The following is a 24,102-nucleotide window of genomic DNA, read 5'->3' on the forward strand; positions in this document are numbered from 1 at the left end:
TTATTTACATTTATTGGTGAGCTGCCAAATCATCAAAATCAAACTGTGGATCTGTGTAATCTTCGAAATCCAGTTTCAAATCCCTAACGCATGCCCACATCATCTCCCATCTTCTCTACCAAAAAAATATAATAAGAGCTGACTATTACCTCCGATAGTTAGCCCACAAGGCCAGCCCCATCACTACGAGTAAATTAGAGACCGCATCAGCTCCATGGCATAAAATGTTCATGTTAAAGGGATTGTCAGTGGTTACAAACTGTAACATGTGTAAAGGGCAATGTGACATAACAAACCAGTTCACTCCCCCTCCCAAGGCCAACCCCATCATAATGAGTACATTAGAGACCACATCGCTCCATCACATAAATTGCTCCCCATATTCCTTCTTGGTGGTTATATTGACAGTGGCAGCAAACTGAAACATGTACCAAGAGCGATGTGAAGGAACAAACCGGTTTACTCCCCATTCTTCTTGGTGGTGGTTGCATGTTTGTTCATTGGGGCCCAGTTACAAGGTGACATTGCAAATATGGAGCGTAATATTAACTTTATCCCTTCATTACGCATATCAACTTTCAAGACTATAATTTAAAACGAATTTTATATGCCTATCTGACAACACAAACACAAAAGGCCAGTCCCCACACTAGTTTAGTATGAACCAATGGATCATTAGTCGTTCGTCAAGCTTAAAACGACGCTGCTAAAATGGAACATAAACCATGTCACTCAAACGGAGCTGATCAAAAGTACAAGATAAAAAATTAAATAAAAATTTCTAGATTATCTTCCTTTCCCCTTTTTTGTTTTGTTTTTGTTTTTGATTTTGTTTTTTGTTTTTTGTTTTTTGTTTTTTGTTTTTTTGTTTCTGAAAGTTAACCTTTTGAAATCCCATGAGAACATCAAATGTAATTCCCTTTGCTAATAATGCCAGCAATGATTCTTCCTAGTTCTTCACCGCAATCCTCTTGTACGTGATGCCCTGCCTGCAAACCCCAATCTTTTTAATTACATTTGCGATAACCTTAACTAATAACTGGAAATTTTTTTTTAAAGAAAAGCAAATAACATGGTGTTTGCAACATTGAATACTTGAGATATAGATCCAATTCAACCCACCCACCCACCCTCGCCCACCCCGCACCCCAAAAAAAAAAAAAAATTCTCACAGGTAGTAGCTTCACTCACCCAATAAAACAAAAGATTCATTTCATAATTGTTTTCCCTCCTAAAATCTGTCATCTAAATCATTCTGAAGAAATTCATCATAATTCATTTGGTTTTCTTTCATAGGCCAAGTTCAATATCCAAACAGAAATAAGGTATTTTTCTTGTTTTAAGTATAGGAAATTAGAATGAATAGTAGGTACCGTGGGAAGCTCCACGAGTTTATGGTTCAAGCCCTTGCAGAAATCTTCAACACCCTCATAGCTCAACCAGCGATCTCTTTGACCCCAACATACAGTTGTGCGAACTTTCCATTCGTCACTGGATAGAATCGTCCTCATTGATTCAACATAGGCCTGAAAGGTCAAGGCAATTAGAAATTCTTCAATTTTTCCAGGGTAAAAATGGCTTGTTTTCTTCCAGTAAAAGAGTTGAATCAAAAACTTGTGGGAAAGGTAGATAATTCCCGAAACAGTATTGCCACTGAGTCCGACTTTGAAGCAGGCAGGCCACTTCAAAATGTCGATAGAACCCTCTTCGCAACATTACACGTGGCTTTCTTTATTTATTTCTCACCCCCCCCAACTTTTTTCATTAATATTTGGGATGCCTCCTTGGAGACACCATGTGTAATCCAAAGAGGAGGGTTCTACCGAAATTTTGAAGCGGACTCACTTTGGCATAAGGGACATATATAGACAAGGAAAACGATGAAGTGAAATTAAAATTCACATTGTTTCACACATTGCTGACGTGGATGTGTGTACAGAACCATACTGTTTTCGTTGAGATACGAGGGAAAAGCATCTATGGTTATGTGTGCACCTCCACGTCAGAAATGTGTGAAACGATGTGAATTTTAATGTCACTCCAGCATGACTCTATAAACAATTCTAAACAATATAGGATGGGTGCTAATAGCAGCTCTCAAATTTAAAGGAAAAAAGAAAAAAAGAAAGGAAAAAAATATTCTTGGAGTGAGAAAAATCTAAAGCAGCACACCATTTAATGTGGCATAACCAAAATGTTTCCTATAGTTAAAATACAATTTGTTCATATAACCTCTAACCAGCAGTTCCATGGTCATGTTTTAGACTGATAAAAATTATGAACTATTTGGTGTAGCAGATCTCCCAAGTGCATGGGATCTACCATTGAACCCACCCCTGCATGAGCAACAGTTATATTATGTCATTGGTCATCAATGTTGGAGGTTTACCAAATGGATAAGTTAGTTCTCATCAGTGCTTTCAAAACACCTAGATATAGTGTTGAAAGCTTTTGACATCAGTTTTCCAAAACGATAACATTCAAACTCATCTGTCAAAAACATTCTATGAATCCTCCACCCAAGTTTAATACAAGTACACCTACAAAACCTATGAACCTACAGCACCACAAGATTGCAGTCCACCAATGAACTTGACAATATTTGTGTTACGTGGACCGACTGCCCTTCTAAATGTCATTTCAATGAAATTTCAGTAGGATAAATAGGCTCATATTAATCAGATGTAGTATATAATTGAAGTAGCAAAGAATAATTCAAAATTTCCATTTGACCATGTTTAGACTGTTTAGGAAAAAGGATCGAGCAGTGATAACATAGACTAGAAAAAAAAAAAAAAAAAAACAAACAAAAAAACAAGCAAACTAGTAACTATATATATAAATTGCTTTTGAGGGGGTTCCAAACTCCAAATTTCTGTTTGATGTGTATGAGGAATGGCGAATCGGCTGATCATGCTCTCATCCATTGTGTGGTTACTCAACCAGTGTGGTCTCACTTTCTTGGTCTATTTGGGCTGTTTGGGTGATTTCCAAAGAGTTTTCGGGAGTTGTTTAAGATAAGGATGTATTGGGGCATTTCCTTCCAAGCTTCTAAGCATATTTTGTGGAGTCTATTACCTTTTGCCATATGTTGGGTCTATGGAAGGAAAGAAATAGGCGAACCTTTGAGGGGAAGCAATTCAATGAGCATGTTCTCTTCTTATCAATCTTGGCTCTTTGTTTATTACACTAATGAAGACCTAGAGGAGGGTGAATAGGTTCAAAAAAAAAAATATTTTGCCACTTTTTATTTCTTTTAAACATGTAAGGACACTAAACATCAATAAACTCAAGAATAACAATCACAGATATAAATCACACAAAGATAATAGTTTAGAGACATTAAAACCATCCATTGAGACAAAGATTTATATGTTTCGGTGACCTCGGTCCTTACTTCACTCTCATAAAGCTCATAACTAGAGCTGAATGTGATGCAGGACAACGAGGGGAGATAAAGGAAGATTTTGCCATTGGGGAAATAAATTGTAGTAATTTTCATCATCAGTTGCATTCCGCATTATAATGTCTTTACTCAATGTTTTTGGGTTACAACTGCTTACAATGAATGGCTAGCACGCCGTCACGACACAGTGCTTGAGACTTTCACCGGAGCCATTCGAGATCTCACAACAAGAAATCTCTACGAATCTTTTTTGGAACAAGAAAACAACCGTAGGTTGTGAGAAGTAAACCTATAGAAGGTAGATCTAAAAACTTTGCTATTTATCTCCTCTTTCACAACATAATCTCAAGTGAATAAATAAGGAGGTGAAAACAGATCTCTCAGGATAAAGTTTTCCAGTGAAGAAATAGGAGAGACAAAAATCTAACTAGCCCCTTTTAAATATTTGCTCAAAGAAGAATTGGTGAGTTTCTCTGTAGAAGACTCTTTAAATAGAGGCAAGGGATAAGGTTAGAGAACCCCTAACAAACTTAGATAAAATCCTATTCAAACGAACTAGAAAAACAATTCAAATGGAATAGGACTTTTACAAAATATTCACTCAAAACGGAAAAACAAACTAAAAAAACAGTTCAAATAGAATAGGATTTTTCCAAAATATTCACACAAAATGGAATAAGACTTCTTCAAAATCTGTTGAAACAACACCGCCCAATCGACCCAAGAAGGTTCGGTCAACCAATCAAGAAGCTGGGTCTGTAGCAACTTATCTAAGGTTTTAGAGAAGATGGAGAGAAAGGGAAGAAAAGAAATTTTGGAAAAAATTAAGTTGTTTATTTTTCCTTGTAACTTGTTTATATAATTACACAAATAAATAGGAAAAGACAGAAAAGGTCATGAACATGACTAAACATTAAAAAAAAAAAAAAAAACTAAATAAAGAAACATAAAACTATCACTGTTAACACTTCCCCTCAAGTTGGAGCAAAGATATCAGACATGCCCAGCTTGCCCATAAGACTATCAAAATTAGTATGATCCAAGGCTTTAGTGAGTACATCGGCTAACTGTTGTGTGGTAAGAACGAATATGATGCAGATGTCAGCGGAAGTAACTTTCTCCCTGATGAAATGACGGTCAACCTTAATGTGTTTGGTGCGATCATGTTGCACTAGATTATGAGTGATGCTAATGGCCGCCTTGTTATCACATTACAACTGAAAGGGCATAGGAGGTGAACAACCAAGTTCACGGAATAATAGTCATAATCAAAGTAACTCACATATGCCAAGAACCATGGCTCGGAACTCAGCTTCAACACTAAAATGAGCAACTACCGACTATTTCTTACTGTGTCAAATAACCAAATTTCCACCCACCATAGTACAATGCCCAGAAGTTGAACAACAATAAATAATAGAGCCCGTCCAATCAGCATCTGTCCATGCTGCAACACGCATATGACCATGGGAATGAAATAGTGAGCCTTTCCCCAGACATCCTTCCAGATTTCGAAGGATGTGTAGGGCAGCATCAAGATGTGTCGTGTGAGGGGCATGCATGAATTGGCTAACAACACTTACGACATAGGCAATGTTGGGTTGCGTAAGAGATAGGTAGATGAATTTAACTACCAAACGTTGATAACGACTAATATCTTCAAGGGCTTCACCGTCATTGTCACTCAATCAGTGATTGGGCTCAATTGGAGTATAAATAGGTTTAGCCCCAAGTTTATACACCTCCTAGAGCAGATCTAACACATACTTCTGTTGTGAGATAAAAATGCCTGTCTTGGATCGAACTACCCCAATACCCAAAAAATATCTCAGAAGTCCAAGGTCTTTTACTTCAAAGCGATTTCCAAGAAGATGCTTCAAAGTTTGGATCTCAATAGGTCAATTGCCTGTAATGACAATGTCATCGACATACACAATAGGAAATGTAGTCTGAAGTCCACTGTGTGATTAGCTTGACATTGCTTAAACCCACATCCTGCTTAACAAGGCGGAACCATTCAAACCACATGTGTGGGGATTGTTTGAGAGCATATAATGACTTCTTTAAGTGACATACTTTCGCATCAACATTAGAAAAAAGAACTCCTGGAAGAATATCCATGTATACTTCTTGCAAATCACCATGCAAGAAGACATTTTTCACATCTAGTTGGTGAAGCTCCCACGAGAAGTTGGTTGCCAAAGAGAGAAAGACATGGATAGAATTCATTTTTGCTACCGGGACAAAAATTTCTTGATAGTCAATGTCGTAAGTCTGAGCATAGCCCTTCGCAACCAAGATTTGTACCTGTCAATCGATCCATCTGACATGTACTTCACTATAAACACCCACTTGCACCCAACAGATTTTTTCCCCTGTGGTAAGGACACCAACTCCTAGGTATCATTCTTTGTTAAAGCTCGTATTTCCTCATCCATAGCCTATTTTCACTTAGAATTAGAGAGAACTCCTTTCACACTGGATGGAATGGAAATAGAAGACATAGTAATTACAAAGGAGTGATAGGATGGAAACACATTATGATAAAAAACAAACTGAGAAATAAGGTGAGAAGTTCAAGTACGTTTATCATTCCGAAGAGCAATGGAAATATTAGATTCTGAAGAAACTGGATTTGGCTCCTCAGTGGTGTCACATGGTGGATCCGCAGTGGCTTGTTTTCCCTTATGATGTAAATGCGTCCAAACCAATTAGGATTAGGTACTGAAATAATTGGTTCAACTTCTCTAGTAAAGTCGGAAATAATTGGCAAAGGTGGTGAAACTAGGAAAAAGGACTTCGGAAGTGACTTATGATTATTAGTAAATGGTAGAAACCACTCCCCTGAAGGGATTGTCAATCAAGGCTAAAAAAGTAACACTGATCTTCAAAGAATGTGATGTCCATTGTAACAAATCGATGACAAGTAGGTGGATGATAACACTTATAATCCTTCTGAGAATTAGAGTAACCAAGAAACACACTTCAACGCCTAAGGGTCAAGTTTAGTACGAGCAAGATTGAATACATGAGCAAAACATACACACCCCAAGACTCATGGAACCACAAGGAACAATGGACAATCAGTAGAAAAGAACAAAGGGGGTTGGAAGTTTACGACGTTGGAGGGAGTACGATTGATAATGTAACATGCAGTAAAAACTACTTCAGACCAGAAATGCTTAGCAACGTTCATCCAAATCAACAAAACTCTTCCTAATTCCAACGAATGACGATTTTTTCCTTTCGGCAATACCATTTTTTTGAGGTGTAAAAGCACATGAAATTTGTTGTTCTATCTCTTGAGTAGCACAAAATTTTTTAAAACCCCCATAGGTATACTCTCCTCCCTTATTTGAACGAAGTATTTTGATCTTTACTCCAAATTGCGTTAAAACCATCATATGAAAATCTTAGAATATGGAATAGATATCATCTTTTGCTTTCATTAAGTATACTCATGTACATCTACTATAGTCATCGATGAAGGTAACAAAATAGCAAAAATCCAACAAAGAAGTAATGAGAGATGTACCCCAAACATCAGAATGTACAAGAAAAAATAAAGATGAACTCCTTTTATTTAAACTTGTTGGATAAGAGGAATGACAATGTTTTGACAATTGATAAACTTCACACTATAATTATGACAATAACATAGACTGGAACAAAGAAGGAAATAGATGTTGTAAATACTAAAAAGAAACATGACCCAATCAAATATGCCACCGCATTATTCGAGATTTATTGACTACCTTATTACTACTATTCTGAGAAGCATAAGCATGTGGAATGTACAAAGGCGTTGGGAAGTTGACAAGGTACAAGTCATTTGCTTCACGACCACTGCCAATTACCCTCTTCCTTGTCAAATCCTGAAAGATACAATGATAGAGAAAAAAGGTAGCACTACAATTCAAATTTTTTGTAATACTACTAACAGACGCGAGATTAGTAGTGAGATTAAGAACATGTAAAACATAGGACAAAGGAAAACTATGAGGAATCTTGATGGTTCCTTTACTGACTATGGATGATAAGGAACCATCAGCTAGGCAGACCTTGTCCTTGTCTGAACATAGGCTATAAGACTGGAAAAAAGACGACATACTTTTCATATTATCTAAAGCTCCTAAATCAAGAATCCAGGAGTTGGAGTGAGATGAGGAAACATGATGAGCAATGGCAGGAGTATATGTGGGTGCAAAGGAAGAGGTAGTATGGGAACCATCCAATAAAACTCTCAAACGAGTAATATCCGCTGTAGAGAATGATGCATGTACTGCTAGAGAAGGTGTCTCAGAACTTGGGATATCTTCTAGCATGTCGGCATTAGAAGCATGATTAGCTGAGGAAGACCAACTCTTAAGCTGAAACGATTCAGGGCGACCTATCAAGTCCCAGCAGTTCGCTTGAATATGCCCAAATTTGCCACAGTGGTCACACTTTTGGCCCCTCTTTACTATTGGATGCCTAAGTAGGTTTATCAAACTTCTTCACTGTTGTCCGTCTCCCAGTCTACTAGCTGCCATGATAGATCTATCACTCAAAGAAATATCCAGATGTCCAATAGCCAAGCGTCGATTCTCTTCACTTTGAACATGAAAATACAGTGCTCAAAGGAGGTAGGGGATCTTTGTTCAAAATCTGAACTCTAACCATCTCAAGCTCGGGATTCAAATTAGTGAGGAACTAGAAGGTACAATGTGTCTCAACATGTTTGTTGAACTGTGCACAATCTTTAGGACTTTCCCAATTGATGGGTAAATAATGATCGAGCATTTCCCACATGCTGTGCAATTCAGAAAAGTAGCCTGACAATGTGTTTTCTCCCTATTTGAGATGTGATATATTTTGTTCCAACTGAAAGATTCTCGCACTATTTTGAGCCTAAGAGTAGGTTTGAGTCATTGATTTTCAAATCTGTTGTGCGGTCTTCAAGAAGAGGTATCCTCTATTAATATGAGGTTGCATTGGGTGCAACAAACATGACATAATTAAGACGTTCTCAGCGTCCCACTGGTTGTAGTTAGGATATGAGATATTAGGTTGTTTTTCTTTCCCATTCAAATAGCTTGCCTTCTATCTCCCATGGATGCCTAGCTTCTCAGACTAAGCCCACTCCAGGTAATTTATGCCGTCGAGTTTGACTATGGTGATTTGGATTTTCATCTCTAACTTGACTGTCCTAAAGTTACTTCTGACATGACTTCGAAGAGTCTAGATCACTAGAAATTACTCGAAAACACTAACAAACCACGTAGAACCTAAGAAAAGACCCTATCGTTGCATTCCTGATGAAAAAAGGGACCTAAGTGATTGGAAGCAAACCTAGGTGACTTATGGCAGATCCTAGGTGGGTTGGCTGATGTAATCTGTGGCAGAACCTAGGGTGGTTGTGATGGCCTGCGGCAGCACTTAGGGAAATTGCAATGACTTTCAGTCATAGCCACCAAGTTAGGGCTCGGGAATAAGTCGGCAAGGGAAAAAATCGAAAAAAACAAAAAATTGGAAAAAAAATTGAAATAGTGTTAAGATAATATATTTTTTTCTACTAAGTGATGTTATCATTTATATCATCAAATCCTATTCTAAACTTAAGAATAAACGATTTTTAAAAAAACTGTTTTAAAATAGTTTGCTCAGCTAAAAGAAAAAAAAAATCACATATTTTTTTGTTTAAATGGTGACTTTCGTTTAAATTTAGACTTTTTCAAAAAGTCGTGATTTAACTGCCAGTCTTTAAAATCGTGATTTAAACACGATTTTTCGAAAAAGTTGGTGACTTTGGTGACTATGCTTTTGGTGGCACCTATGGAGGTGGGCGACAACCCTAGAATGGTGGGGACTCTTCAATCTTCTCGGTCATCAGCAAAGCTTATAAGGAGGGAGACAAGGCAATGAATGTCCAATGTGGAACTAAACTCAACACACTCCCGCATGTGTGAGCTGGACTGGGACAAAGGACGTAGAGATATGAATTGGGTGACATGGAAGACAGAAAGGCCCGCTCTGATACCATGTAGAAACTTATTTAGGGTTTTAGAGGAGATAGAGAGAAAGAGAAGAAAAGAAATTTTGGAAAAAATTAACTTGTTTATTTTTCCTTGTAACTTGTTTATATAATTACACAAATAAATAAGAAAAGAAAAAAAAAGGAAATGAACATGACTAAACATAAAAAACTAAATAAATAAACATATAAACATAAAACTATCACTGTTAACAGGGTGACCTATGAAGAAGTGTAAAAATTTGTACTTTGCGGGGCTGGTCGACCGAGAAATACTCAGTCGCCCCATGAAGAAAAAAAGCTAGGTCGACCAACTTGCTGCCATATGAAGAAGTGCGAAAAAGTGTTCCTCGAGTTCGGTCGACTGGACCTATGTTGGTCGCCCAACCTTTTGTGAATCTCCAATTTTGGATTAATTATTTTTGGACACTCACACATCCCTTACCTTATTACTTAAATTGCCTGGATCTCCAATAAATGTAACTTTTTAAGGAGAAGCTTTACAACCTTCAAGCTTTGGACTTCGATACACCCCAATTGCATTGAATATTATAAATACAGGAACATACCTAATCCACTCATGGATTTTGATAAACAAACTTACAATGTTGTTGTAAGGTGGGATGATATTTGTAATTTAGAGGCTGACTAGAGGGGACTGTTTTTGTGCTCTTGTTTGATAAGTTTCTTCTGTATTCTTGGGGGGTCACCTTTACCCTCTTATCTTCCTTTTCAATAAAATTTTTAACTTCTCAAAATACAAGTATATAAAGGTAACTAACTCGATGTTTGAAAATTGTTGGAGTCCTATAAAACTAAGGAAAGTTCAATCTTAATTCTACAAGGCTCTACTTATTTTCATTAGGGAAGTGCACATGTGATGCACATACTCCTAAAGTAATGGCATTACTTGAGGGATTTTATATCTATATATAAGATAATAATATTTTATTTGAAAATTTAAATGAGTACTGGGAATAACTGTCGTATTTCATTTATTGTTATGTTATAAAGTTGATTTTTCAATAATAATAGAAGATTTTTGGGGAAAATAATAGATATTACTTTTGTACTTAAATAAAAATAGTTACTAATGGATATAAATGAGAAGAGCTGGGATACAGTTTTTGTTACAAACTGAGCCGTGGACACTAAGTTATGAACATTTGAAAAATCTAGAAAAAAAAGTGGAGACTACTAAAGAAGCATCAAGTTAGTTGTAAACAGAGAAAATATACTAAATACCTAAAATGTTTTTTGAGTAAATAAAGATAAGCATAGTTATGTATGGGTAACATTTCTAATCAAGCAGGGTACAATAGAGAAGAAAAAAGTGGACTTTGACTACAAAATAATAGTTGTGAATCCCACTTCACATGATAGTGCAGAAATCCAGAAAATAAAATTAATTAATTCTTGTCAAAGTTTGAAGTAAACCACTCGCAGTTCAGCAAAGCATGTGAAAAGAAAAGTTCACCTTCAGTTCCCTCTTCATGGACCTACTTAATGCATTTAATGCAAAGCCTGAAGAACCAGATGTGAGGTAAGGCCTTCTATAAACCATCGCATCTTCCTCCTTCATTTTGTAAGGCCCACAGCTGGTCAAGGTTTTATCACTGGCCCTGAGAGGATCCTAAAGTGTTGGGAAGCAACACAAAATCATCAAATATTGACCAAGTTACTTAATTTTTCAGTCATGAAGTATGAACAACCAACCAAAATACAGATCATAAACATGTAAAAAGTCTTCTAACCTGTGAAAAAATTTCACCGAGCAAAAAGTTGCTAAATATGGACAAGGCTGATGGGAGTTTTGCATGGTTGTCCGTCAACTTTAAAGTAAACATAAGAAACGTTAGTATTCATTCTTAAAGATCGATTTCTTACACATTTTTTTAAGGGTGATTTACCAAAACATGCAACGAAATTTGAAAAATTACCAAAATGGCACACTGCTCATTTTTTTCCAAAATCGGTAATTTTCCATTTCAGAATTAAAATATTTTCGTTGAAGTGGGGAAAAAATCACTATTTTATAAAACAAAACTTTTCTTAACTGTTTTACTGAAACTAAAACTCGGAAAGTATTTACTATTTTCTAGAATAGGGAAAAAAAAATTATTCCGAAAATGGTAATTTATCATTTTTGGAAATAAAATGAATAGTGTGCTGCTCTAATAATTTTTCAATTTTACTATGCCTTTTTGGTAATTCTCCTTTTTTTAACTTCCTGGCATAAATGTGCATCCTCTAAAACTTGGTAAGCATCAATCTTTTTTTTTTTGATAACCTTGGTGAGCATCAATCTTCTAGACACAAAATATAAACTACCAAAATTTTGTTTCGTGGGATGTTTTTCAATATGGAATAATCAATAAAATAGAATAAATGGCAGATATGCATATATGATCGGTAATTTGACAATCCTTACCGGAGGATTTAAAAGTATAAGATCATTCAGCTTTTCTTGATGATTGCTAGCATATTTGATAACAACTGGAGCAAAGTAGCCCTGAAAAATTATTTTACAAGTAAAAGTTCCTTATAGCATAAGAGAAGTTGCTTGTTTTCAATTCTACGTCACATACTAAGGCAGCTAGAAACATGCATCTTACAAGTTCTCACATTCAGCAATAGCTGCAATATACCTGAACAACAAGGGAAACCTTATCCAGGGGAAGCTCATTAATAAGAGATTCCAAGGATGACACATATTCTGTAGGCCATAACAAAAAGTGTATCCAAAAGAAAATTCAGATATATGGAGAAATTAGATCGATGTTCTCGTACACTAAAGTAAAATTACCATCCAAAGTGTAGTCAAAACCATATCTTGGTTGAGGCTTATCTGAAAATCCGAAACCTGAATGAGAATTAAGTGAAATTCTCTATCAGCTAGTAATCATATAGATCGTGAAGCACACAAACATAAGATATAATTCACATGAAGGGAAAAGTATCTATTTAAATAACTTACGTCACCACCAAAATAAGGCAAAAAAATCTGAAGGAAAAATATATCCATACAATTATAAACCAACTAAAACTGGCAAATAACCATTACTTTTGATTTATAATAATCAAGATAGTAAAGAAATGAAGTATAGTTCACAACAAGACCCATAATATTAGGATTTTATGACTATACATCATTGTATGAATGACTGGTTGAGCTTACCTAACCAATCAAAAGTGATGGTATGATGATCTTTCGAGAGTATAGGTAGAACTTTGCGATAAGAATATGCCTATTAAAAGATCACATGGAACACACATATTAACAAAAGGGAGTTTCTTCATTCACCTCCATCAAACCCAAGAAAAACAGAACTTCAACCTTCCATCTCTAACTAATTTACCTTGAATATAGATGAAAATAAGAACGTAAACTATAACAAGAACGACTCCTTTCAAATTAAAAATCCATTTGAGAAATTCTAATAGGTGATTTGTGTGGTTCAAGAAAAAGAAAGACCCTTGAAATCATTAGTAAGATATATTTATGTAAAATGAACAAACGAGAAAGGAAATTAATACTCTAGTCCCACTTAAAACCAACCCACTTTTGAAAAGAATGTTAATCTAAAGCCTTCAGACTAAAAACCCCTTATGAAACCCTTTCATCGAAATCAAGCAGATGCTCTTTCCAATGATTAGATAACTTGTACATGGAGAAAAACTTTAATTTTCTATAATAACAATAACAAGAACAGCATAAGCAGTATAGGTAGCAGCACCAATACTAGTACATTAATCTAAGTTCCAAGAGGAGTTGAATTGGAAATGGGGAAAGCATAACTAAAAGAAAGCAGCAAGTAATGACAAGATAATTATTAGAATTGTTAAAGGAAAATTGAATTCACAGCTTGGGGATTTGGTGCACCGGTTATTGCCTCAATCCCATATTTCACCAAAAATTATCCATGAAATTGTTAGCCTAACAAATAAATTGAGAGATCCAAACCATAGGCATTGTAAAAGGATTTTTACCTTTTGGATGGGTAAAAAGGCTTTGTAAAGGCGGGTTTCAATCCCAAGTTTATGATATTACTCACTTACAAGCCCCTTGATGAGAAGGATATCCAACCATCTACTATGAAACCAACAGTATTCCATAAGTGCCATCCTACAACAACACATACTAGCATTGAGGGAGTCCCTCTAGCCTAATAGTATCATTGAAGGCTTGTTGCATTTGTCTGAAAATCTTGTTCCAACATTCTAATATTTCAAGGACCATATACTCCGTTAGTAATTATGCTTCAAAATCATTTCCTGTTTTTAGAACTGCCAACTTGCCCCAATGCAATAATTCTCACAAGGTTTTATATTTAGGCTAGTCCTAGATGATGTATTCCCATCACTGTGTTTGGTTCGTAGGAAAATATTTTTGAAGAAAATGATTGCTTTAGAAAGTGTTTTCAAAGGATTCATTTGACTGGAATATGTTTTTCGGTTTTTTGGATGTGTTAGGTGTAATAAGTTATTATTAGTAGGGGTAGTATTGTCTTTTCCTTCTTTTGTTATTTTAGTTATGATATATAATACATTGTGCGGCTAGGGTTGGAGTCAATTTGACTCCTCCGACGTTTCTCCAATATCTTCTTCTATTCTCCTTCACAAACTCTTAATCTACATGGAATCAAAGCACATCCTAAGAGATCGAATCTTTTTTTTTTTCCCTTATTTTTATGTTTCTCGGTTGATTTGTAGGAAAATCAAATTCTTCTTGATTAAAGGTTAACGAAGAGTTCGTATTTAATCCTCCATGTGGAGGTACAATTGTGGTAGAGCGTAGATCCTTATGTGAGTAGATCTAAGAAGTTTTTTTTAATGATTGATATTGGTTTCTTTTTTCGGGTAAGTTTTGTGGCTCTTTGGTGTGGTGAAAGGTATTCGTAGTAGTGTCTGAGTTCTTTCTAGCCCTAAAATCAGTTCCTCAATTTATTCTGGTCTGTGCAATTTCATCAAGAGATTTTTCTGCAATTTTTTGGGTGGTGCAATTTCACTATGAGAGATTTCTCTCTAGTTTTTTGGACATTTCCCGCAGATCTTGGCTATAAGGAATCCATGACGGGGAGATGTTTTGACAGTAGAAAATTAGTCACAAATATTTGAAAACCCCTGAATCCCACTCGCAACGGACTTAAAAAATTTGTGTGGGAAGCATCGAAAAATTGTAGAGCAATTTTACCGTATTCTCGTGGTTGATTTATAGAGTAGAAAACGAATATGGGGATTTCTCAAGATCTTGTGGGGCTTCAAATGACTTCCATCAGATTTAATGGGAGCAATTACATTTAGTGGTCTAAAGCAGTAGAAGTGTTTTTGAAGGCAAAGGGAAAACGCAGTCACTTGCTGACAAATAAGCCTACTTCCAAAGATCCGAATGTGATAGATGTGTAGGAGCAAGAAGATGCTCAGATTGTGACATGGCTATAGAACAATATGGAACCGCAAATCAATGCACACTTTATGTTCCTTGACACTGCAAAATATGTATGGGAACGGATGAAACACATGTATTCTAGATCAAATAACATCATCTGGATTTATGAGCTCACACGAGTATTTTTCTCTGTAGAAGATGACAAGACCATAGAGCAAGTTTTTGCCTCTATGATGAGAATGCGTAAAGAACTTAACCAATACCAACTTATTACTAGTGATATCCACATGATGCAAAAAACAGAAGGAAAATATGGATGTCATTTGATTCCTCTCTTCTCTCCAACCAGAGTACGAGACAGTTAGATCTCAGATCCTGGGTAGTCAAGATCTTCCATCTCACACAAATATTTTCTCTCAACTTCAAAGAGCCACATTATCAGACATTAGCAATATTAGTGGTGATCAATCAGCTTTAATGGTTACTGGTGATCATGGAAACCATGGTCGTGGTGGTAAAGGTGGTAAGGGTGGTCGATGCAGGACGATGAGAGAAGATAAGAAAATAGAGGGGTTTAGGAAATTTGATTTAGGATTGAGTTAAGGATTTGGGCTAAGATAGGGTAAAACCAAAAATTATTTTCTTTTTCTCGCAATTACGATGGAATAGATTAAAAGGGTTAAAGGTTAAGGTTTATAGGGTAATGATTAAAGGATAAGAGAATGGAGAAAGGATTAAGGGTTGAGGTTTGTAGGTTTCAAGAATCAAGAAAGGGATTTCAAAAATCAAGAACAAGGAACTAAAAGAAAATCAAGAAAAAAAAAAAGAATAAAAAAGAAAAATAAAGATCAAAAGAAAAGAATATTATGTGGACTTTCTCTAAAATGGCCTCACACCACGCCCATTGTTGGTAAGATCAAACTCAACATTTTCCTTTATTCATCATCATTGTTCATTAATAAAAAAAATCTTAATACAGTCTATATAAAGAAAATAAATCAAGAATCCTAGTAAAACTAAAATACCAAATAAAGAAATCTAATTTTCGTAATTTTCTCTCTCCTAATTTTTAACTTAAATAAAAGACAAACTAAAGTTACTAAATTGCCCAAAATATTATACTCAAGCCATGGGCCAATAAAACATGAAAATAAACCCAAAAAATATAAAATTAAAGTCTTAAAACAAAAATCTAAATAAAAACTAAAATCTACTCTTCAAGATTTGATGTCCCCATCAAATTTCCTCAGCTAGGAAGATTTCGCCACTGGCGAAATAAAATTGTAGTAAGTCTCATCGGTTGCGTTTTGTATTAGTGGTGGTAGAGATTCAAGGGGGAAACCGTAGTGGAGGCCATAGAACCCGTAAGTGTACTCATTGTGGCCTTGATGGACATACAATAGACTAGTGCGGGGATTTACATGACAAACCCACTTCTCATCAAGTTTCATTATTAGTTGAAGATTCAAATCATACATTTATTTCTACTACTTTTGATCAACTTGTAGAGAATGAGTCCATTATTCTTTCCAGGGAAGAGTGAAAAACTCATTGCTAGATCTACTCAACCTTTTTCCTCCACTGTTATTTTAGTCCAAATAGGTATGGCACTCACTTGTTTACTGTCCACATCTAGTCCTTGGATCATTGACTCTGGTGCATCAGACCATATGATAGGTAACTCTAGTTTGTTGTCTTCTTTTCGTTCCTCTATCTATCCAAATGTTAAATTGGCTAATGGTTCATATTTAAAGTTGTTGGTTCGGTACATCTCAACCCCATCCTGAGCTTTCTTTGTCTTCAGTGTTCTATGTACCTAAATTTCCTTTAAGCCTTTTATCTGTTAGTCAACTGACAAAGAAATTACAATGCTCAGTAACCTTTTTCCCCGACCATTGTGTTTTTCAAGATCTAAAGATGAAGAAGACGATTGGTGGCATAAAGTAGGCGTGTTCTATATTTATCTAGATCATGCTCCTGCTAGTACAACACTTCATTCATCTTCCAGCTCTTTTCAGTGGCGTTTCAGGCTCGGTCACCCGTCTTCTCAAATTCTATGTAGTTTAATTCTTAGTTTGAGTAGTGAGTCTTTATTTGATTGTGAAGAGTGTTAGTTAAGTAAATATCATCGTGTTTATTTTTCATATAATGTAATTCTATGTAGTTTAATGCTAAAACTTTTGCCCCAGTGGCTAAGCTTGCTTCCGTTCGTGTTATTATCTCTTTAATTATTATGTCAGGGTGGTCCTTGTACCAACTTAATGTGAAAAATGCTCTTTTACATGGTGATTTGCAGGAAGAGGTGTATATGGAGCAATCACTTGGGTTTGTTGCTCAGGGGGAGGTTGGTAAAGTATGTAAGCTCAAAAAGGCGTTTTATGGTTTGAAACAGTTCCCCCGAGCATAGTTTGGAAAATTCAACAATGCGGTTCTTGAGTTTGGGATGTCCAAGTGTTAGACAGACCACTCCGTTTTTCATTCCCACTCCACTAGTGGGTATGTTCTTCTAGTTGCATATGTGGATGATATTGTATTGATAGGGAGTGATGTTGGGATTGAGAAGTTAAAGTCATTTTTACAACAAAAGTTTCATACTAAGGATTTTGGTAAGCTAAGATACTTTTTGAGTATTGAGGTTGTACATTCAGCTAGTAGTATTAGTCTTTCACAAAGAAAGGATACATGATTTCTGAAGAAAAACATATAAAAATCTTCTAGTTCACTTCCTTCTCCTTAAAAAAGAATAAGATCCACAATAGAGAGTCTCATAGGTCATGGAAGAGAAAAGCATTGGCTTAATTGTCCATTAGAGAAAGAAAGAGAAAAGGAGAAGTGGTTTCAAAGATGATGAGCATCAAGGGAAAACAACTTCAATTCTTTTAAAACAAAGTCCTTTTTGTCATTTTAATGTGCTAAAATATCATTTTCATATGAGCCCATACTTCAATAGAAAAAGCAAAATGAAACCGACACTTATCAAAACAATGATTAATTTTTGGAATAAAAAATATGTTTTAAGCAATTAAAATGTGATGGCCGAGGCACGCCCTTGCTAATTGGTTTTCTGTGAATGTATTAGTTAAGAGTAATGTGCTCTACTAATCTTACATTAACACTAAAGCCAAAGATTACAATAACACACTATACATCTCATAACTACTATACACACGCATATAGAATGAATGAGAAGTTCTTCCATGGCTGTTATTGTTGCGTACTTAAAAGGTGAAGCTCCTTCTATCAATTGGTACACTTCTAATCATCCGAAAATACATATTGTTTTTGTGTGACTACATTGTTCAGATTTTCCTAGGGATGCGCAACTCATATCCCCAAAAAAAACTTTCTTAAGAAAGAAATTCTGCTGTTTAGAATTTCATTTAAAAGATATATTTCATAAAACAAAAATTCTAAGCTTCAACCTGGCTTGACCTGTCAGTTCATTCGGTCATCCATAATTTGTAAGTTATTTTAGTAACACATAAGTAAAAACTACACCACAAAGAAGGATTGTTCAATCAAGGGATGATGAATAGCCTCATATCTAGTGTCAATGCAAGTAATAGAATTGTAACAATAACAAATTCCTGTGCTTGGTAAAATTAAAGTGGCAATCTTCAGGAAACTACCTACAATGAAGACAAGAGCATATAGAGAAATTCCTCTATATTATGTAAGAAACTATAACCACTCATGGAAAATCCTCACCTGCGAAGGGAAACCATGTATTAAAATAACCGAAGGATTAGCAGCACTTCCACTTTCAACGCAAAACCATCTATTGCACAACAGCATGGATATAGAGCATGTTTCAATTGGTAAACCCTGCAAATCATCCATTTTCATACTCTGTACAGCATGGCAACCTAAGACTAATAAATACAAACACTCCTAGCTTGTAAGTTCCTGAGTTTTACTCCAAATAAGTTGGGTAGTCTTCTAATCCATAAGACTCCTTAATTCACCTGAAAACATCAGCTGAAGCTTGAGAACTGGCACTCATTGTAAGTCCGAAAATTGGGTCTTTTGCTTTCTCACCAGTGCCAAGAACAGGATGAGCTTTCACCTAAACATCAAGGAGAACAAAGATTAAATTTTTTCGTATTTATAAATAAATTAAACTTGCTTATGCAAGTTATCATACATATTTACTATTATAATGACAGAAGGCGGTGTAGAAGGGGTTCAAAACCAAACTTTGGATTCCAAAAATGCCCCGATCATAACATTTGAACGTAATATAATCAGGGTCATTTTGGTCAAAAAATAAGAAAATTGCAATCCCATATCCCTAAAATCACGTTGATTAGTTTTCAAAATTGCAAAAATATATTTTTTATTATGTAATCTTCAAAACAACCCATTAATTATTATTTTAAATTACAAATAAGTCCTTCAGAGATGTGCGTTTGCACATGCCACCTTCTAGAAGGATATAACAAATATTAAGAGATGCATACAAGGAAAGAGAAAGAATGTTTGCGGAGTCTCTTTCATCTCATACAGATCCATTTGCACCTACAAACTACATTAGAAAGTTAAGGATGATGATTTAAATCCAGCACAGGTACGGATTTTCACTTTTGATTGACGAGCATGAAAGTACAATATGTCATATGTGGCAGCACATTTTTCTTACTATAACTGTATCTGCATGTTATAAGGTTATAATAATGGGATCTCGTAACAAGGACATTAAATTTTTTGATAACATTTTTTTTCTTTTAGTATTTAAATGATTTTTTGAAAACCTGGTAGTGTCACAGTCACTTATGACACACAACAAGCATATTGTTTTCAGCTATGACTATACATACTGCTCGGGTGATTCTAAAACTTCAATGCTAATATAAGCAATCTTTCAAATATTGAATAAACTGTAGAAGTATGTTGGTGTATTGGATCAGCAGAGGTTTCTGTAGCCAATCCTTTCTGGCAAAGTTTGATAATATACTTGTGCCCATGCCTAAGTTACATAGAAGGGACAAACAATGGATTATACATGTATCTCATGATAAGTACGTGCATAGATGTAAAGTTATATTTCCATAACAGTGTAGTCACTAAAAAGGGAAGAACTTAGGATTCAAGCACAATATGACGTGGGAAAATAAACCGACAACGCAACACCATATCCGTTGTGTGTCAAAAACCATCATGTGGAAACATAATAAGTTCACCCATCGTATGAGTATATGCAACTAGGATGTAGGCTTTAAGATGAGTCTGACTCTATGCTTCATACAGTACACTGAAAAAAAATCATCGGGAAGATATGGCAAATAATTCTTTTGAAGAACCTGCTCAAAACCATAAAATAAAAAAGAAATTTACAATGGAGCCCTTCAAGGAAAAAATTAAAAATTTGGCATTTTATCATAAATGATCAAAGAAGTTATGGATCCTTTATTATCTAGCACCATGGATAGGTGTTTGTACATGATGAGAATGACACAAAAAAATTAAAAAAATAAAAATTCAGGGCTATATTCTTTTTATACCAATTGATTTATAATGAGAATATTTCTTTGAAATGCAAGTAAACCACATGAAGGTGGTGGATCCACGAGAAAACTCTGTATTTGATACATTGCAAAAGAGGTACAGAGGTGTGGAATTGAAGAAGGAAATTAAGGTAAAATTATTTCACGGTAAATGTACAAAATCTTTTCCCTAGTGACTAAATTTTCTCAATCAACATGAAGAATTATCATCCTCCCAAATTCATCATAACCATGAACCTTGTCTAATCGGTAAGGAGAAACAAGAACACATGGAGAATTATCATCCTCCCAAATTCATCATAACCATGAACCTTGTCTCTATGATTCGACCTAAACAATAATGGGTAAGGAGAAACAAGAACATGGAGAATTATCATCCTCACAAATTCATCATAACCATGAACCTTGTCTCTCTAATTCGATGTGCTGCTAAATAATAATGGGTAAGGAGAAACAAGACTAGCCTCCCAAAGCAGCTTTTTGTAAATTTCCACAAGATTCCTTACCCTTTGAAAGTATTGTTAAACTCAATTTTCCTACAATCCTAAATGCCCAAACTACGAGATTTCAATCTCCAATGAAGTTTGTGTGATTTTTTGCATCATATTTACTCCCAATGATTTCAATCCAAAGTTCATTAGAAGCATTTAAGTTTCTCAATCACCATCTACCAAACAAAGCTAAACTAAAGAACATTTCAACCCTAATTTCCAAACCTTAGGGATCAGACAGTCAACCAATGGCCGTTATTTTCAAAACAATTTCAATTCCAAAGAAGTTTCTTTTTGGATTTTCACATTGATTGATTAACGATCAACTTTTATTTGTTCTATTTTTTCCCATCAATTGTTAGGTGGGCTATCCTTCCACAATTAAATTCAAGTTAGTCAGATCCCAACACCACCTGAAGCATGAAATAATTCTCGCTTCACTTCACTTTACAACTTCTTGATTATCTTGCTTATTCAACTATTCTATTAACATCAAAGGTTCGGCACATAAACCTTTAAACGACAAAAAGAAAATTCTTGGAAGTGCGGGGCCGGGTATTGTCTTCTAGATGAACATCATTTAGGTGCAAAATGACCATGATGCCTCTAAGTTTCCTTAAAGAAAATTAGCATTCTTGGTTTCTAAAGCAGTAATAATTGAGGAAAATTACAATAAAACACAACTGAATTGAAAGAACAACTAAGGGGACCACACTCCTTGTTGTGAGTTGTGGAACTCAGGTCTACTATAGCACAGCTCTAAGAATAACACTCACTATCTTTCCTTGCCGAAACCATTCATCAGATTGACTAGGCCCTTCTGAATACTTTCCTGTCCACAATAACAACAAGAATTTAAAAAGGGGGGGGGGGGGGGGATCTGAGCAAATTTCACAATGAAAATGTTGTGAATTTAAGTTTAAAAAAAAAAAAAAACAAAAACATCTTATTTATAAAATGGGTTTTCTAGACAGGATCCTAAACATGTCGTCAAGAGAGGCTTAGTTTTATTTATTGTTTTTCCTCGGTTGAATTTTTTTTTTTTTTTAATATAAAAAATTTATGCATGACATGAACCTTACATAAAATTTCTCAAAGTAATTTACCTCTACATATTAAAAAAATAAATAAACAAAAGAAAGAAAGAAAACCGCGCCACTCCAGTAAAGAGGTTTGGACTTTGGAGTGTCCTTCCAGAAACATATGTATATCAGAAGCTCACCTCCACTAAAAGAAAATCCATCACCGATAGAAACAGGGGCATCGATAAGAAATTCCTGCAAATTGAAGTATCAGAGAACTAAATTTGATCGAATTTCGGTTTCCGAGAAATCCATATATTCGAGTAGAACTAAATCTATTGATTAATACCTCATCGCCATCGCGACTCGATCTGGGACAGATATTGAACTTATTCCTCTCGAGATTGCTTCCTGTGGAGTTGAGCTTCGGATAAAGTGATGGACGCGCGAAACGAGAACCGAAAAGGAATTGAGACGGCTGAGATGGAAGAAAAGAGATGGTAGCTTGGATCGCCATGAAAGAGTGTGTGAGGAGCTCTTCGAATTCCAGAGATTAACAAAGTTGTTGAAACTGAAAATGGACTTCATGGTTACAGTTAGCGTTAGGTTTTCTAACCGTTTTTTAACGATAGGGTTTCTCTGGTTCTCAACTGTTTTCCAAATTTCAATGTTTCCTTTCTTTTCACAGGGCATCTATTGCCACACTAACTTTTGCTGACGCCACCCCAAGATGGGTACTTTTTTATGATGATTTAAATATGAATTGGGGTGTCATTAGCAAAAGTTGGTGTCACAATAGAATCTCTCAACCTTATAAGTTGAAGGGATTTTTCAAAAAAAAAAAAAAAAAAAGTGTGACACGTATGCCCAAACTCGGGCTGAGGTACATTGTTCATTCTATTTCCCCAAATATGTTTTTGAAGTGTAATCGTGACTTTTACATGTAGAATACCCGTGTGCCTAACTTAGCCTCACAAAATCAGCTTGTAAGGTAAGGATTGCCTCAGGTTCATATACAGCCTAAGGTCATGATACCTGACAATGTGGGATTATCCCTGACACTCCCCCTCACGTGTAATGTGTCTCCTACATTCAAGACTGACTTAAGCATTAAGTCATTTAAGTAGTCACCTAAGACCCCACAAAGATTGAAGATTCCCAAATTTTTATTTTTTTATATAATAACACACAGAAAAAACCTGAACCTATACGTCTTGTACACATTAGAATATTTAGGAAGTATTTTCATTTTTATTTTTATTTTTATTAAAATAGATATTTTCAAGTTAAAAATAATTAAAAATAAAACTAAAAAAATAGAAGATAAGATCTCCTAAATCCATGGCTAAGCATAAGCCCCTAAAAAATGTTGACTTTAATTGCCTTGGAAAATAGGTAGCTCCAACTTTCAAATATTAAAAAAAAATCAAAACAAAAAAAAAAAAAAAATCCCCAAAATCTCCTATTTCCTAGGATTTTTAGCATAAAGCCCCAAATAAATTTTTTTTTTTTTTTAAATCCTCAAAATCTCATATTTCATAGGATTTCTTAATTAGTTTCTAACAAATAATTAACAACTTAAATATTTTCTATCTCTTGGACGTTTTTAGTTTTTTCCAATTAAAATTTAAACTAAAATAATAATAATCGAAACCCACCCATGTTGTACACTTCCCAAAAAACAATTGTTAGTTCCCAAAAAATATTAAACAACCCTATCTCCAATTATTTTTAGCTCTTGTATGTTAGAAATTTTAAAATAAAAAAATAAATAAAAACTAAAACAAAATTATTTACTAAATACCTTTTAAAGAATAAAAGAATGACATCTACAAACTTCCTTTTACATTTTTCCTCATAAGTCACATCTCTCTACAATACTCCATCTCTCTGACTCTCAAATCTCTCTCTTATTCTTTTTCTCTCTTCCAAGTTCTAAGCTATCTTTCTTTCTCTTAACAAATCCTTGGAGGGATATGGATTTATTTTAAAGATCGTTAGTGAATTAGTGGTGAACAGTGGCTAATGTTGATTATTGATCGATCTATTGGCATTCAAAGTTTACTGAGATTCACCATTTCTCTCATTTTCATAGTCTATTGCTCTTTAAAATTATATTTTAATTTATTTAGTGGTCCATTAAAGTGATTGTGCTTATTTGTAAGGACATTTTTTAATTATAAACATGACCACTAGAAAATATGAATTTGGTTATGAAAAAAAAAATTAGAAAAATTAATTCAATTTCAAAGATGAGCCATGGATAGATTTGTTACT

The 24,102-nt window shown here is 34.9% G+C and overlaps 1 protein-coding gene across 2 annotated transcripts; it reads right to left on the bottom strand.

Annotated features, from left to right (window-relative positions):
• Positions 1-576: 576 nt before the first annotated feature.
• Positions 577-22,491, bottom strand: LOC147382447 (alpha/beta-Hydrolases superfamily protein). 2 transcript variants are annotated; one of them, XM_086429182.1, is made up of 14 exons: positions 22,175-22,491; positions 22,026-22,080; positions 21,580-21,635; positions 18,774-18,874; positions 18,517-18,586; positions 12,598-12,667; positions 12,226-12,282; positions 12,068-12,135; positions 11,851-11,931; positions 11,174-11,251; positions 10,897-11,052; positions 7,162-7,281; positions 1,374-1,526; positions 577-989 (listed from the first exon to the last, which is right to left on the bottom strand). In XM_086429182.1, the coding sequence occupies exons 1-14, from the start codon at positions 22,340-22,342 to the stop codon at positions 906-908; spliced, it is 1,317 nt and encodes a 438-aa protein (XP_086285308.1). In that variant the 5' UTR covers positions 22,343-22,491; the 3' UTR covers positions 577-905. The 2 variants fall into 2 exon arrangements, with proteins under 2 accessions (XP_086285308.1, XP_086285309.1); XM_086429183.1 differs by lacking the exon at positions 7,162-7,281 and having other exon boundaries at positions 22,175-22,489.
• Between the last annotated feature and the right edge of the window lie 1,611 nt (positions 22,492-24,102).

This window comes from Akebia trifoliata, chromosome 16 (genome assembly GCF_017979445.1).
Source record: "Akebia trifoliata isolate Shusen 1 chromosome 16, ASM1797944v1, whole genome shotgun sequence".
Lineage (NCBI taxonomy): Eukaryota > Viridiplantae > Streptophyta > Magnoliopsida > Ranunculales > Lardizabalaceae > Akebia > Akebia trifoliata.